Raw genomic sequence first — 17,789 nt, 5'->3', positions numbered from 1 at the left:
CTGCATATATTGCTTTTAAACCAATCAAATTAAATAGGATACAAATGGTTGTAACAATAATTTATGTTGTTGCTTTCCTTGCAGTTTTCGATTATGTAACTATATTTTTCACTTTGTATATTGTTGACTAATAATTTGTAAAAGGTATAATTTGTTTAACCATACATAACTTTTGCTTAGACATCACGTTACCGACTCCATCCAAAGCTTACATCCGAACTTGTTATTTTATAAACGTCTTTAAACGCTAATTCTAATGTTCACATGCGCAATGTTAGCATGCAAGTCTAAGGCCACAGCTACGGTTAGAGAGGTACAACTTCTATGCAAGCTAATTAGTTGATGGCTGCACTAACCCGGATGATATCGAAGAGAAAGTTGCCCGAGCCTCCACCAGAGCCTCCAGAGCCTCCGGAGCCACCCAGGTTCAGGAACCTCTTGTTTCTTGGGTCATCCTCATTGGTTTCACTCTCCGCGGAGTCTGAGTCCACTGCGTCATCCTCTGCCTGGGACACCTCATTGTCTGCAGAAATAACATGTCACAACTCACTGTGAGTAAATTACCCGTTAAATTTCATGAGTTGGTACAAAAAATATGTGTTTTTAATTAAGTTTCAGTGTTCTTTAACTTCTTTGGAAGCTTTTCTTTGAAGTGTGTACTAATTTTCATATATAATATTTTAGGACCAGAATTTTGTTTTTACAGTTTCAGGACCAGCATTCTATTTTTACAGTTTCAGGACCAGCATTCTGTTTTTACAGTTTCAGAACCAGCATTCTATTTTTACAGTTTCAGGACCAGCATTCTGCTTTAACAGTTTCAAACTTGTATAATCTATTATTATCATGTCCCATTTTAAAATAACACATGAGTTGTGTATACCTTTCTGTGGTACTTTCGTGATAAATTTCACTCATTAGACTTTTAAAAGAAAGCGTTGAGAAAGTAATCAAATAATATTATACAAATGAACTAAATAGTGCATGGCAATTATTCACATTTCCAGGATGTAGCAAATTAAATGCTGTAATAAGAAAACAAAGTGTAATAGCTACACTTAGTACAACGCCTTGTTTTAAATATAATTTCTTGCTTGTGCCTTAAAAAACCTCAGGACATTTTTACCCACTGGCCCGAGCCCACTGGGGCCCATTTACTAGAGAAGCCGTAGATGTAAACCCTGAATAATCTGGTTTTGATTGTTTTTTTTATTTCAGTATAAAACCACTTATTACACAATTTTTAACCATTTAAGGAAAATAGAATGATAAAAAATTTGAAAAAAATAAAAATTATGAGGTATGGATTTTTATAGCACGATTTAAGAAAATGACATTGTTTATATTAAAAACTATTACTTTAAGCAATTTTTTTATATAAAAAACATGTAAAAACTGTCTTTCAGTCAGTTCCTTCATATTATTATTATTATAAATTTGTTGATCTCTTATAAGCTTACATTTTATTATTATATATTACCTTGTATTTTAGTTACAATCTTGAAAGAATGCTTTATTCATAATTTAAATCTATACATCCTTTGTCTGATTGAAAATCCTGTTAATTTCAATCCGAGCAACTAGTTGTATTGTAGGCTACAGAATACTCACCTCCAGTGGCTGCAGTGTCTTGATCCTCATCTTCATACTCCTCCTCCTCTGCTGCGGGGGCTTGCCTCACCCTCCTCACCACCACCGGCACCAGTCTAGACTCGGCTAAGTTCTCATCTGGACTCTGAACATCACAGAATCACCATATAAGTTAAAACCTTCAGTGGCTGTTTAAATTCAACTCATGATTTTTATAACGACTAATTGCTTGATCTGGGATCAATTTAACTGAAGTTTAGCTGTCATTTGATCAAAGTAACTTGGTTTTACACCCAGCAGGGATCACTTCTGGCTGGTTTATACCTTCCAGTTGAACTTCCCACTGGGCACAGCAAAAACCGATGTGTCACTTAAATCTGGGCAATCTTATGGTTGTCTAGGAGTGGCACATCACTAAGCGCAAATGTCGAGATTCTGGGGTGCAAGGGTAACTTGATAGGTCTAGTCTACTGCAGGAGATGACTGTTGGAGTTGGTGGGGTTCGGTTCTCTAATCTCAGAGGATTTTGCTAACTTCAACATAACCCTCCCCCTGCTTCCAACCACCCCCTGCCTGCTTTGACTGGACAGGCTGGTTCAGAGCTGGCCCCCTCTTCTTTCGAGGGAACATGACTTGAGATTAGTGCCCTAATTCTTTCTCATGGATCTCGATAGGAGGCGGTCCCTACCCCAACCTTACCCATCTAGAATATCCTGTCACTTTGGAAGCAGCGCAAAGGTCCTTATAGGACTAGCTGCAATTTATAAGCTTTTTGTCCTAAGAGAAGAAAAAACTGGGTTTTAAGTGTTCAAAAGGTTTAAAGATTGTTACTTGTAATTTTAAATGCAAAACCTGACACGAGTATTGGTTGAAAGAATGATAAGTTTGACGTGTGCGAAACAGTGACAAATATGAACCTGATGAGATATATTAGGAGAAAACCTCTGCAGATAATAAAAATGTTACATTGATGAAAGACTTTAACATGATTCTCAAAAATCCCTCTCAGATAAAGATTTTGTGGGACAGATATTGAAATAGTTCGTGTTTATAGAGCTTTAAAAGCTTATAACTGAAAGCTATACATTCTTTTACTCCTATATGTATTAAATAAAGTAACGATCCAGAAATATGCTTTGTGAATCGCTCACAACAAGTATATAACAAGTAAAGTGTTTGCTAATTATTTGTCTGGTCAAATAAAACAACTCATTGTAAGTCAAAATAAATCATTTGATAACCTAAGACATAGCTGAATTTAATGCACTGATAATATTGAACGGCACACCTATATTTTCCACAGGCCTGACAGTATGGTGTGGTTTATCTTCAAGAAGTAAGAATGGACCAGTTTGTGCCAGTATAGGTTATTTATAACAGTAATACAAATTATTCACTGTTGCAATTTAGAATATTTATAGGTTATTACTTGAAAACAGCATAAGTTATGTACAGTATTTAAATTATTTCATTCATTGAACATAACAGTTCAAAATTTGTATACTTTTTTCATACACTTTGTACATATTGTCATCATATATGACAGACTGAAAAGATTTGTTTTCAGTATATGAACTGAAAAATATATTGAAAGCAAAATATATAAATCTAAACCTCTTTTAATTAAATAGACAACTGTACGCATGAAACAAAATAAACTGCTGAGAACAGAACAATAAAGCTTTATGGTGAGTTTTAACAGTTTTTCTATTTTATAGTTATAAAAACTAATTAAGTCTAATAGACAACAATATAAAGTAGTATCGTAACTTTTGGAATGATAAATAGACTTTAATAACCTAGTTTCCGATAAATCCTGATTTTCACAGTCATAAAATTAATCATTTAGCTTTGCAAAAACATATGATCAGGAATGAAGCAAACATTGGGGTAAGATTATCAGCATTGCAAACATGCTAATAAACACATACAAACGGTAAAGTCGATTTTTGTCAATAGTGAACAATAAATATTGTTATCTAGTAAATATCTTATCAATAAGTACTGTTATCTAGATGTTGTGTTAACAGGGGTGTTATCTTAGCCATTAATATGAGATCACAAATTGTTTTTTTTTTAATTTTCTAAAGGGTGAGTCAAATAAAGAATAGGCCTAAACTTGCATCAGGCCCAGTTTGCTCATAGTCCTGTTCAGAGTTTTGTTACACTGAAAATTATTGTGTAATTTCTCACAATTGATTGTTTTATGAATGTAAGGTCAAAATTAACTATTTCTACAATAGTTCTCATGTAATTGTTTACAGTTTTATGGACTTATTTTGCATTCGGAACATTATGGTCAGACTAAGTGCCTGGAAGTGTAATATGGAATAGTAGGAATGATTCGACTTTATTAAATTGAGGTGCAAGTTTGACACAGAAGCCAAAATCTAGTTTGCATTGTATAAGCTCGTGGCCTGATTTTTCATGAAATCAACAGAGGAAATTCCTCAAACTAGAATTGGTTGTGAGCTGCCCAAGTTTTTACTGAGGTCAAAATCAAAGGATATCAAAGGGGTTAAAAATGTCAAGTTAAAAAATGTTTTATTTGATTATTGTAACCCTTTTGGTACCCTCAAATGTTTACTCTCACCGAAACTAACACGGCTGATGATTAATTTTTCTCCTATCAAAAATTTCGCCATAGATTTCATAAAAAACAATGGAAAAAATACAATTGAAATTGCCTCTCAGTTTGTAGACTCATATAAACTCAACTCATTGTTCCGAATTGAACATTATTTGCGTTTTAAAAACACTAATGAAGTGTTAATGTTAGAAAGAGCATTTTGCATTCTGTAGTCCAATGGCATAACTAGGACTTGGCTTTGGGGGAAGATGCATTTGATTGAAGGCCACATCACACTGGTGAGAGGAGGGGTATGGAAGAAATCTAAAATCAAACAAATTAAGCCTAATTTAAAGTAAAACATTTAATTGATATATTTCAAATAAGTTAGACTGCTCTATACATATATTTTAAAAATATTTTAGGGCTTTCAGGAGAGGAGTTGCCCCTCATCCCCCCTCCCCCATAGATACCCCACTGGTGTGAAGCCTTATCCAAGGTTTATGGGAAACTGGTTCTATAGCATTCGACAAATAAAGGTACAACCCAGGAAAGACATTTGGCTAAGGCTTCAGAAATTGATTCTAACACATGTGAAATATTTCTTTATTAGAACTGTGTTGTTTGACGAAACACAGATTCATAAATGTATTTCCTGAATAGAAACAGCATTGAAGTTATGTATTAATTTAAACAAACTCTCCAATAATATAAAGTTTTTATTTTTGTGAGGCCTTTGGTACTCTGACTAACTGAACCTTTCGTAACTGAATAAAAGTAATAATTATTACTTTTATTCAGTTGTGTGAGTCCGAAGATGTACTCATTGAGTACGAAAGGCCCTCACAAAAATAAAAACTTTATATTATTGGAGAGTTTGTTTAAAATTAATATATAATTTCCAATAAGACAAGAGCTTCAAGAAAGCATTGAAGTTACAAAGTTATATAAATTAAAATCTTAATAATATTGCACTATACAATTCTAAGTGTAACAAAACAAGGGGAATACCCTTGGACACTGTTGTGAAAAAAGATATTGCATATTGTGCCTTTATGCTCCCCACCGCATACATAATGTGTGGGGCTACCTACTTTTCCCAGACAGCAACTGCCGATACTATCTTGGCTATTACATGATTCACTCTTGTAGGTGAATCATAAGGTCAGTTGTCTGCAAAAAAGGAAGAGTGGAGAGGATCTCCTTTCTCTATTGCATCACATTTTATCCTCAACCATGGGCGTATATAAGGGAGGGGGCTAAGGGGCCTCAAGCCCCCTCCACCAAAGCTTAAAAGACACTCATTAAAAATGCACCCAGTAGTTTGTTCTAAGCTGGACCACATTAATGAAATCTTAAAAGTGAACTATTTTCCAGGGGAAGGTTTTTGGAATCCCTGTTTTTGGGGGGTGTTTTATACCTCCTAAACTTCCAGGTAGGAGGCGGCTTAAAACCACCCATACTCAGACCGGTTTTTTTCGGACAATTTTACCGGGGCGGGGCCCTGCAACATGTCTATTTGAAGGGGCTGTGACGCCGGACAGGAGATGCCGGGCCCAACCAAATATCTTTTCCAGAGCCCGCCAAAGTTGAGTACGGCTCTGTAAAGCACTTAGTGGTTCAGCCCCTTCCAAAATAATTTTCTATATATGTAACTTTTGTCAGCCCAACTTGACTTTTCCTATATTACAACGAGTTACTGCTTCTAGTTACAAAATTAGTGAATATAACAAATGCAATACGGTCCTAGATAAATTTAACAAATTACCAATAACAATATAATTCTAAACATAGTAATATCTTCAGTAATTTTTTTTATTTACAGTAATAATGTTGCCTAAACATTCAATTACAAAGAAAAACAGCAGTATATGGAGATATCAAGAAAAAATGTTATTTAGACTAGATAAATTCTTTATTTTTTCATAATCTAAAGTAACAATCCATAGAGGTGGAAAGAATCTCAGAGCTATCCATCTAGTTTCTTACTTTTTTCTTATCCATTGTAAGAAACCGGCGTATGACACAATTTTAATTGTCAGTAAAGCTGCGATTACACTGGAAACAAAACATGTTTATAAACAGTGTTTTGGAACAATGTTCCTCAAATCGAAGAATAACTACTTGGAACAATGTTTCGGAACAGAAATTCGGTGTTTCTCCACATGTTTCTTGTTTCCCGTAGAAAGCGGTAAGATCAAAGGGTGTTTATAAACATTGTGGACTGTTTCGGAAACATAAGACGTTTAGATATAGGAACATTGTTGAGAAACATAAATCATCAGGTCTACCAATAATTTTTTATGCGTTCTGTTGGTAGAACAAGTTGTCAGTATGTTTTGTTTCGATGGAATGAAAGCAATGGTTTCATACAAAGTCAAGAATTCCAAAAATGTGTTACTTCTATCGACTTATCATGAAAAGCCATCAATTAATAAGGACTCAAAAAAACCTCTAATCATTGAGACATACAACGCAACCAAAGGTGCAGTTGATACTTTGGATCAAATGTGCCATCAAATGACGTGCAGCTGAAAGACGAGGCGGTGGCCATCATGTATATTTTTTGGCATGATAAATATCATGCTAGTAAATTCCAATGTTATTTACACTAGTAACATGGTGAAAATGGACCCGAAACCGCTTTCAAGGAGAATTTTTGCAATACAAATCCAATATGACCTCATCACACCATGGCTTCAGCACCGTATGAACTACCCAAACTTGCCAAGAAAACTCCGCCAATCAATTGCTGAAAAAATTAAGGCACCTCTTCAAACAAACAAAGTTAATGTCCCTCAACACCCTGTCGAACAATTTGTGGAATATGTCCATCAGCAAAACGGAGGATGACGTCAATCTTTTGCTGCCGATAAGCCAAGCCAATCTGTGCCGAGCATCGTGGAAGATGCTGTGTCCATTGTATAGATGAGATTTAACCATAGACTTAGTTTTAAAAAGGTTTACTAAGCTGTATTATAAGTGTTTATACGCATTTAAATGGCATTTTTGTAAAATAAAATGTATTTGTACATTTTTTGAATCCTGTCGTAATTTTTACGATTCGTTAGCTTTAACGTAACTTTTTGAACACGTTAGCTCTCTAGAGTTAAGGTCTTTGAATAGGTCACTTCCACTATAAACATCTCGTGACGCAAGTGAAGGCCTTACCCAGAACCTGCTGGGTTCTCTGTCACATAATAAAACACAGGTAGCGGCAGCTAGAAGAAGAACATCCTCCTCGTCAGACGACATCAAGAGTGGCTGTCCTAAAATGTTTAGGAACATTGTGTGCGAAAATATTTCATGATAGTAGCAAAATATAAACAAAGTTTATAAACAAAGTTTATAAACATTGTTTATGGAACAAAAGTTCCAGAAACAATGTTTATAAACATGTTTTGTTTCCAGTGTAAACGCGGCTTAATGTTCATATAGGAACTAATGTTTGTATACTGCTTATTCTACTCTCTAAATTTTTTGCTAACACAACAACAATCCCTAGCACTATTAATAGTAATGATTAAGATATCTACTGGAATATAACCTACTTAGAATATCACAGTAATTTATGGTAAAATACATTACTATAGTGCACATACTTTGTATAATGGCAATAAATGATATTGATATTTGTAGGTTAATTTTATTGCTGATCATTTGTATAGACTTTAATCTTAAAACATTGAATTTAAAGAATCAGCTGTTGTGAAACGACCTTGAGTTTACTCCCATAAGAGCAATGTTAAACTTCTTTAGTCATAAAATTATAGGAGATGCACAATTTGAAAGATATTATTAATACTCACCTTAGCCCTTTTTAGTTGTTTTTGTAAAGTGCGTATAAAAAATTAAAAAACCATAAAGTATAAAAAGAACTCATGTCTGAATAAGCGATAAAATATTTTAAAGCATTTGGATTTACTTTATATTAATTTAATTTTTAAAATAGGACCTCTCCCTTAAAATTCTATGAGTAAAAAGGCTGTAAAAGTGGTTGAAGTGTTAACATTTTTCTTTTGGGGCTAAAATCAAGATGCTCACCAATAGAGTTGGCTCTTAATGTCATACACACAAACTTTAAAACAACACTTCTTTATCAATTCATAGAAGATCTAATCTAGATGAGATAACAGATCTCAAAATGGCTGCTTTCAAGACCCAAAAAGTAGTGTATGTTGCAAGTTCAGTCTTGTAACCAAACTTTTCACAATGAAAATGACAATTACACAGTATCCTGTGGAGTTCTCAAACCAAAAAGAGTTCAAAAATATAATTAGGGATGGTTTTTGGTGTAAGGGAGTTTTTGGAATGTTTGAAAACACTTTGTGCTTAATAAAACTACAAACAAAGTACAAACATAACAAAAGCCAACATTTACTTTGGAGCATTTCAGCCATTCTCTGTTTTGTAGAGATATACTTAAATGTATAACCAGGAACAGTATTTAAATATCAACTTCAAATGTTTAAAATTAATACTGTTCATCTACGCCGTCAGACATTGTTTTGTCATTACAATAAATATATCAACATTGTATACTCTATAATTTCAACAAACTTCAATACTATTATGAAGGAATGAATCTAACTGAAAATGCCAAGGTACATTTTCAAATATCCCATTTTTAACAATGGGACTCAGGATAAACTTAAGAAATGTTGATAAATCATAGGCTAATATTTCTTAAGCCAGTAGCCAAGATTAAGCACTTGTAAAACATTTCTCAAATTCTGGATTTTAGCACTGTCACCCATTATAGGTAAAACCGCTATTGTTAATTATTAATCTTTAGTTTTCTATTCTATCTATTTCATTAAAAACCAAAGCTTGAAATATGTCTGTGATCTAGCTCCTTATTTATGAATTAACTCATTGACAATTTTCTTTTTCATGGATATAGAAATAAACTGTTTGATTTTTTGAGGGGAATAAAAATAGGTGAACTGATTGAGCATTAAGTTCTGAAAAAACACCAATGGGATTTTTTATTCTTCCAACTTTAAATAAATCAAATGAAACTGTAAGATAAGGAAAGGTCCACATTACCCTCAAGTCTCTGAGACTCTTATTCTCCTAGCCTATACCCAATCCAATAATTATTCTGATATCCAGAACATTTGCTTTAAATTGAATGATTTTGAGTCATTCTTCTAGATTTTGTAGTTATATAGATACTTTTCCTATATTTCCCACCTACATCATTTTCCACCACTCATTTGAAGGCCTTATCTATGATTTAGAGTTTCTAAGATCCCTAACCTTAAACTTGACTGACCTTGAATTGTAGATTTTTCAACAGCAATAACAGTTTGAAAAATTACTCATTCTACGATCATGCTGAACTCTCATATTTGCTGATCTAAGTCTAAATATTCAAGTATTCAGTCCTCAGGTTTCTTGAAACTGCGGCTTCACAATCATTAAATGTCTAAGGTCTAGGGTGTTTAAGGTTTCTGTGTCAGTTGACCTCTTGATCCTTAATCTTTAGAACTCTGTTCTTAGAATTTTCTTAATTTAGTCAATGGAAATTAGTCTTCAGATCTCTTGGATTATCTTTAACAACATTTTTGGTTTATTGGTTTTTAATCCTTGATACACTCTTTTTGCCCATTGTATATCTTTTGTTTATTTGGCCTGTAAATATTCCCTTAAAAATTCAAATCTTTCGGTTCTTCATTGACATTTTTCTATCCTTCCTTTCTCAGTATCCTTGATCTGCTTGATGTGCAAACCTCTAGTTTCACAGACTTATTGGGTTTTAAGTCTCTATTAATTGTACAAGTTCTCAAGTCTTGTATTACTCACTCTTCTTGGACTGTAAATGATAACTTTCTTGTTATCTATGTCTTAATTGATAATTAGCATAATTAGTTCCTTGGTGGTTCTGTAACTACAGTTCAAAGGACATGTTTCTCAACTCTATTGTTGTACTTGAATCAACAAAGGTGTTAAACCAATTCAGTTCCCAAAATATTATTCCTTCTTTACGTTTCATAAAATTGGCACCAAGACTTGTGAATTTTTACCAAGTTTAGTTATTAATGATGATAATTACTAATAAAGCGTTCATTCACTCATTAGTACTGCTTTGTCGTACTTTATATGCTAAGCTTTTTGTATTTGTTGGTAATCTATAATTTCTATACTGTTCATTGTATTAAGTTGGTGCTTTATTTGTGTTTGATATTTTTGAAGATTAGTCTAATTTATAATATTTTGTTCATTAGTGGAATTTTCTGAATCTTACAGTCCAAATTTGTTGTATAATTGTATTGACTTCAATTTAAGTTTTTCAATAACAAAATTAGAATAAGGTTGGATATACAAAATTAAAAATGGTAAATTATTGGGATTTTTTGAGCGAGCAGTAAATAATAGCAATAGAGTTTTTTATTAAATAAAATATGGCAGTGTTTGAATTATGAATTTAGTATGAGGGTCAAGGTGTACTGGATGTTTATCTCAGACATGCTGCGGAGCAGAATGTTTCCTAGTGCATGCACAAGGTGAACATCAATTCAATTGAATTGATTCATTCAATTTTAAAATTCATGTATTGTTTTTGGAAACAATACAAATTAGAAAAGTTAAGTATTTTGAAAAAAGCTACTGAGCATTATTATACTGATGTATTTTTGAAAAACGCATTAGTCTATTTCTTCTGCAAACTGATTTCGTACAAGCTGTGAGAAAGTTTTTTGTAATAAGCATTACAATGTATATCAACATTGAAAGCATTAACAGTTTAATTCCATTCTAGGTCATGCCTTTTATGGTGTCGAGATGACTAAAGAAATTAAAGCAATTATACATAATTTACAAATATTAATTTCCATAAACGATTGTTATAAAAATAAAATTCGTATATAATCAACTGTAATGACATAACTAATGTTTGTTTTGTAATCATCAATATCATCTTGATATATAAAACGAAGAATGGCTGAAAGTTGATATGAAGTTAGTACATTCATTTATGAATACAATGGCAGTCCTTAAAATATATTAGTTCTACAAAGCAGGCAAACAGCTGATAACCGGAAACAATGATGCCACATCGAACTGGAATCAATGATGCCACATCAACTGGAATCAATGATGCCACACCGACTGGAATCAATGATGCCACATCGACTGAAATCAATGATGCCAAATCGAACTGGAATCAATGATGCCACATCGAAATGGAATCAATGATGCCACATCGACTGGAATCAATGATGCCACATCGAAGTGGAATCAATGATGTCACATCGAAGTGGAATCAATGATGCCACATCGAACTGGAATCAATGATACCACATCGACTGGAATCAATGATGCCACATCGACTGGAATCAATGATGCCACATCGAAGTGGAATCAATGATGCCTTATCGATACATTTGCTACTCGTACATTAATGTAAGTAGAGTTAAAATGAACGTGCAACGATCACCCGTCTCATATCCGTCAATCGTATGAGATATTGTCCCTCATGCTCATTCCATTGCACTGACGTCAAGAATCAGTTTAGTTGCAGGTTTTGCCTGCTTTATAGTTACATTTCAGTAATCATCTAGAATCTATGCGACATATAATTGATTTAAGCCACATAAGGACTTCTAAAGATCAAACAATACAGTGACAAAAATAAAGCTGTTTTACAACTTCAAAACACATATTTTGAGAATTAAAAGGCAAACATGCAGCTTTATCAAGTGTTCCATCCAATTGGAAGTAACAGATTTGTTATTGTGTTTCATCACAGCGGTAATGACTACAATCACACTGGTCTACACAGGAACATAAAGTGATGAACGGCAACACACAATGCAGTGAAAGTTTACTGTAAGCCTGAAAGTTCATGCATGACCAACCAAACTGACCGGTCTGGAAGGGTGATGATGATGCATGATTAGCTTGTGCATTAGCTATGATGATGACAGGCACACAATGTTTACCGGCTCTGTGGTGGTGGTGGTGGAGTCATCCGAGGATCCGGTGGTAGAATCTTCGTCTTCATCTTCATCCTCATCTTCGTCAGCAGAAGGAGGGAAAGTCGGCAGTGTGATCTGTATCCTCCTGTCACTGTCGTCGTCAGAAGACTCCGCTGTGCCTCCTCCCCCTCCTCCTCCTCCACCACGCAGGACTAGTCGACCGATTAGTCGAAATAGTAGCCTTGTGATCGCTTGAATTTTTCTGTCAATTATCTACAGACAAAGTTCCTATCTAAGATATAATCAGTCAGTCAACTCATGAGTAACATTTTGGTAAGAAGCAAGTGCATATTATAAGATTATTTCAGTCAGCTAATAAAATAATAGTTTTGAAGAGTGTTTGGTTTGAAAAGAATGATAAGCATCTAACGCAATATATCAAAGGCACTTGATGAAGAACGTAGCCAGAAAAAAATTTGGGGGGCTTCCAGACAATTGATATTTTCTTGTAGTGAACAAAGAGTAAGGCTTCATTTTGTTCCTAAAAAAGTTCTTGGCAGGTTTCTTTTTTGAGAACGGTCTTTCAGCAGTACATGTCAGTTATACTGAATTATTTAAATAATAATAATTGTTTACTACAAAAGTAATTGAAAAAAATAAAAATTTGGGGGGTCCGGACCTCGTGGCCACCCTCGCTGGCTACGTCCCTGTACTTTATAAATTATACTTATTCCCCTGGACTATTGAGGCGTGGTTGAACTCTTGCGCTTAATGTATGAGTAGACATTAAGCCTGAAATTACTGAGTTGGTAAAAACCTTAAATACAAAGTTGCAGTCCTGAGTGGTATTATGAAAGACCTGTTTAGAAATGTTACGGCTATGCTATGTAATTAGGTGATATGCACAGGACATTTCATACATCCGACACAAGATGTTCAGCATCCGGCTCAACTTCATTCATTTGCCATTGGCGCAGTGTATCGAGTACGGCGGTTATCGCAAGATAACCGGATCAAGCAACGTCGAGCGTGGCTGCTGCTTGGATGGGTGACCGCTGAGAGATCCTGTCCTTGCAAGCAGCCCGCCTGCCCGGCCATTGGTGCTGGTTCGGAAGTCACCTTTAAGCCGTTTGTCCCCAGGTTAAGTGTTACAGAGCCTTATTAGCCCTAAATTCGCCTGGTAAAATAAGACATCTGTACTTTACTCCAGTTTTATACCTATAGATTCGTGGCAAGGTGCAATTGGAACTTCAAATAAGCATGATCTGAGTAAATTTCCGAGGCGAATGGTGGAGAACAAAATAGGGTTCTTTAGCGAGATGGTTGTTTGCATAGATATGGAAAAAGAGAAAAGGGTATTTCAAAGAGAATGCGATATTTTAATGATTTGAGAAAAAGATAAAAGCCTGCAGACGAGATGAATAGAAAAGAACAGAAATATAACATAGAAGAAGAGGAAGATCACTGAAAGGAAGAAAATGAACAGGATTGAAACCAGGCGATAATTTGAAGTATTTTACTCGCCGCCGCCGACTATCAAATTGGTTTCTTTGATCTTTTACGATGAAAAATAGCCTTCCACGAACGTAATATTTCTTGGAACTGTAACAACCAGCTCAGTACAGCGACAGATTGAGTCTATTATCTCCGAAACACGACAATAACGGTCCAGTTATGATGGTCGGACGATCGCCACTACGCGCCGCGCCGGTTAGGTAACGCTGAGTGTCGAAGCGCGCAGGTATTTCCGCAGCACACACTCACACACACATGTAACAACTGTCCACTTTCACTGAGGGATTGAGGTCGGTATCTGGCTTTAGCCGGTCCGCCAGGGCTTCGCTGGCCAGTGACCACTCGCTAACACACTCTTTCTGCTCTTGACCCGCTTAGATAAGGGTTTCACTCTTGCTTCGTCTGTCTGCTTGCTTAAGCGTCATAAGAAAAGGTCAAAAATAGCTTCTAACAATTTCCAGCAAGAGCATTATTTTACACACTATCAATAAAATTCAACAATCCCAATAACATTTTTATGTAAAAAAACTAAATTTTAAAACTTGAGTAAATTTATTGACTAGTACTAGCAAACAGGGGTTGTGGTTGAAGGATGAGGTGGTCGCCTCGCACGCACGCACCCCTACCCTCACGAGCGCAGAGGGTTGGGGCTAGCCCAAAACTTGCCGCTTCCTGTCCCCGTTTATTCAGTAAAGTCTTAGACTCACGACTAAGCTATACTATGTGTCATTGTCAGTGTATTATACGTTGTTTACAATAATTTTTCTCGTCATCATGTATACTCTCTATGTACAGGGTGTAACTGAAATGCACTAACAAACTTCAGGGGGTTGTTCCTTGGGTAAAAACAAAAATGGCAGGTTACCCATTTAACCATCAAGCTGACATGATATTTAGGTATGGAAAGGCTAACGGTAATAGTCGCCTAGCGTCCTGTCTGTATTACGAATCATTTCCAAATAGACAACAATCTACCCATTCAACATTTTCTACTGTTTTCCACCGACTTCAGGAGACTGGCACTCTGTTACCTTCTACTGCAGATCGAGGTGTAAATTTTTCTGAAACTTTGAAAACCTTGCAAATATGATATGTTACTAGGCTAAGAAGAATGCCACAACTTTTTTTATCTCTTGAGCGATTTCAATAAATGAGGTACAGTTTGTTTTAGAATAAAATTTATAAAAGGTTTTCATTCTAGTAACTTTTTTATACACAGGAAGTTTTGAATTTTGTTGACTAAAAATGTTTAACTTTTTAAAGTGACAATTTTACTAGATTAGCATAATATGTTGAAAATTTTGACTTTCAACCTTCAATAGCAGTTAAAAAAATTAATGTAAAAAACACAAACAGACGGAAAACAATGCATTCAGAACATACATTTATAGGAACTTTTTGGTTTTTTTTACCACAGGAACAACCTTCTGAAATTTGTCGGTGTATTTCAGTTACACCCTGTATACTAATAACTTTTGAATAACTTTACAATTAACGAAAGTCGGGGTTCGATTGGGGAGTGCAATATTACGGTGGAAATTCACTTGTGTCTTTATAACTGCACTTGTGTGTATGGGTTGTGGCCTATGTGGGTGTTGGAGTGAAACTAACTTTTGGAAAATATTATAATTTTATGTATGTTACTCGTAAGACACGTACTATTACGTTCCCGATAGGGAAAGAATTGAGTAACTTCAAGTGTGCCAAAAGGAATTTGTTTTGCTGTTTCCGTCTAACTTAAACACCGTTTCTGACCGATCCATTTTCGGCACCCACTACACAATTTGTCCCCAATATGGGCCACCTACTCATATGGCATGTTGTTTTGTTACAGTATAAACCCAATAAGACGCTACATGCAAGTATATTTGATTCCTGTCAACTTGCTCAAAGTTGGCCAACACATATAGTTTTTGAAATGTTTGCACTGCCTAACAATGGTAACTCAGGACAAGACGAAAGAATTGATCTAAATCATTCTATGGATGGGCTAAATAAATCGTATATCAAACCTATTTAAAGCTGTTCAGCAAAATGTCGTAAACATATCGTTTTAGCCATTTTGGTCTTTTCTTTTACAACCAGTTCAGTACCATGAATGCTCAGACTATGCATAAAATGTGAACCAGGTTTAACCAATTGATCTGAAAACCACAAAATGTGCCCATATCTTCTTCAGCACATCTTGCGTTTAGATTAAGCGTCATATTGATCCACTTTGGGGTCTTGTCCCCAGTCCAATTCATAAGGAACATTTGCTCTGACCTAGAATTCGTCATATGGCCATTACAGCCATCAACATCCGTATGCTAGGCCTAAATCTGATCTAATTAACTACTCCGGGAGTGAAGATAATTTATGGTGTTGTTTGTGATGAAATGGACACTAATTATATCTAGAGCCTTATTTACCAATAATCGTGTTGTGGATTTGGGCTGCACAAGTTTAGAAAGTGTTATTCTTCGTCACTGATTGGAACCTCTGTGAAGAATTTAACGGGCTTATATAATGATGGTTTCATGTAGGATCAGGTGTTTATATTTATTTACAATTATCCTTTTGGAGTGTACAATGAACATAAAATAATAATAATGTAATGTGTGAGCAAACATAAAATCAATAAACTTTACTACAGTATTAGTAGGCTATATAAACTAACCTACGACCATTATTATTTATATAAGTTATTTTCGAGGTATAATCTAGTGATTCTGTAGTGAGTTTTGGTCAAATTAAAGCTTTTAATACTAACAATGGCAATTTTGGTCTGGTTCACAACGCGTTGAAACATTGTATACACTATTAAATTCTTGAAATATTTCGGCCTCGTTTTGGGCACCATCTTTAGTCAAAAGGTGTTAAGCCGGAACTGCCTATTATACACAGTCGTCTGTACAGATGGGCTGAAACTTTATTGTGATTGGTTGAAGTTTAGGCAACAGCGAATAATACGACCAACAGTGGTCAATATTGCTTATATATCGGATAGCTTTTCGACAATTTTACACTTTCGTCTTCGTTGAAGTTGTTTCCTTTCTTGATCATTTCTAAGATTTCTTTTTTAGATTTTTTTTCTGAAGTTATATTTCATTAAAAAATATTACATACTGTAATGGTAATGAAATAACCTACGTACATACTGTAAGTATATTATATTCTTATCTTCAGTTGTTTTCCTGGTCCTGATAACAAATTGCCAAATATTCTTATAAAAAAACCGATTGAACCATCTCGAAGAAGAACAGTTTAAATTCCCTCAAGATTCAAAACCAGCGGCTCTTCATCTATCGCTTGAAGGCCAGCCACCAGGCCGAACTGGAACTCACGTCGATCACTTTACGAAGAACCACCAGATCACTCACCACAAGAATATAAAGGGTGTGGATAAAGTGGACAAGCATGAATCAACACTTTCATCAGTTCGCTGTCCTTGGTAAAAGTGGCCGTGTATGTTCAATGTTGGGCTGTCCATCAACACGATCTAGTCAGCCTGACGAATTTAGAAAACGGGACTTGTTTTTGCACATGTTGCCTAACAGTTGACGTCAGCCCCCCTCCCCCTCCCCGCGAGGTGAGGGTGTCCCGGTTACACTGCTCAGTCGGCGTGTCTGGACGAACTTCACACACTCCGACACACACACGGAGGTGTAAACTCAGACTGCAAGGCCGCAAAAACGTTGACCTAGTTGTCCCCGGACCCGCCCCGCCCTGACCCGTTCTCCCCCTCCCTCCTCCAACACCAACGAGTCTGCATGGCAACAGAGTAGGAGGGTCGTCACTGTTGGATAAAACCTCTCTAATCCTATTATATTAAGGGGAGCAGACCACTTTCAATATCCCTATCTCCACCATGTTAACTTATGTACGTATTACTCGAAATTTATAAAAGGTACATGATTGAAACTCTGCATGAAACATTAACCCTTTATACATATTTACAACAGAGGATTTGGTAAATTATACTTTAGTTTTGTATTTATGATTTTTTATAATGTTAAAAAAGTCTAAAAATAACAAACGCACGCTCGGCTGCGACGCGCTCAGTTCTTCGTCGTGAGGGCTGAAGTATGCGTGCAAGCCGTCAGAAAGTATAGTTTTAAGCTAACTTACCGTAAGAAAACCTGTTATATATAATCACATAGAGGAAATTTCAGGCTATTTAAAAACTGCAAAAACGAAAAAAAATAGTTTTA

The 17,789-nt window shown here is 35.3% G+C and overlaps 1 protein-coding gene across 2 annotated transcripts in view; it reads right to left on the bottom strand.

Annotated features, from left to right (window-relative positions):
• Positions 1–17,789, bottom strand: part of LOC124363207 — a 71,279-nt gene that overhangs the window by 18,338 nt on the left and 35,152 nt on the right. For both annotated transcript variants that reach the window (XM_046818365.1, XM_046818368.1), the window contains exons 3-5: positions 12,106–12,354; positions 1,612–1,735; positions 357–523 (exon numbers count right to left, since the gene is read on the bottom strand). In XM_046818365.1, the coding sequence (XP_046674321.1) occupies positions 357–523; positions 1,612–1,735; positions 12,106–12,354 (540 nt within the window). The remainder of the gene's footprint in view (positions 1–356; positions 524–1,611; positions 1,736–12,105; positions 12,355–17,789) is intronic.

Source organism: Homalodisca vitripennis, chromosome 5, assembly GCF_021130785.1.
Source record: "Homalodisca vitripennis isolate AUS2020 chromosome 5, UT_GWSS_2.1, whole genome shotgun sequence".
In the NCBI taxonomy this organism is placed as follows: domain Eukaryota; kingdom Metazoa; phylum Arthropoda; class Insecta; order Hemiptera; family Cicadellidae; genus Homalodisca; species Homalodisca vitripennis.
The sequence above is the reverse complement of the archived record's forward strand: the minus strand, read 5'-3'. Positions and strand labels throughout refer to the sequence as shown.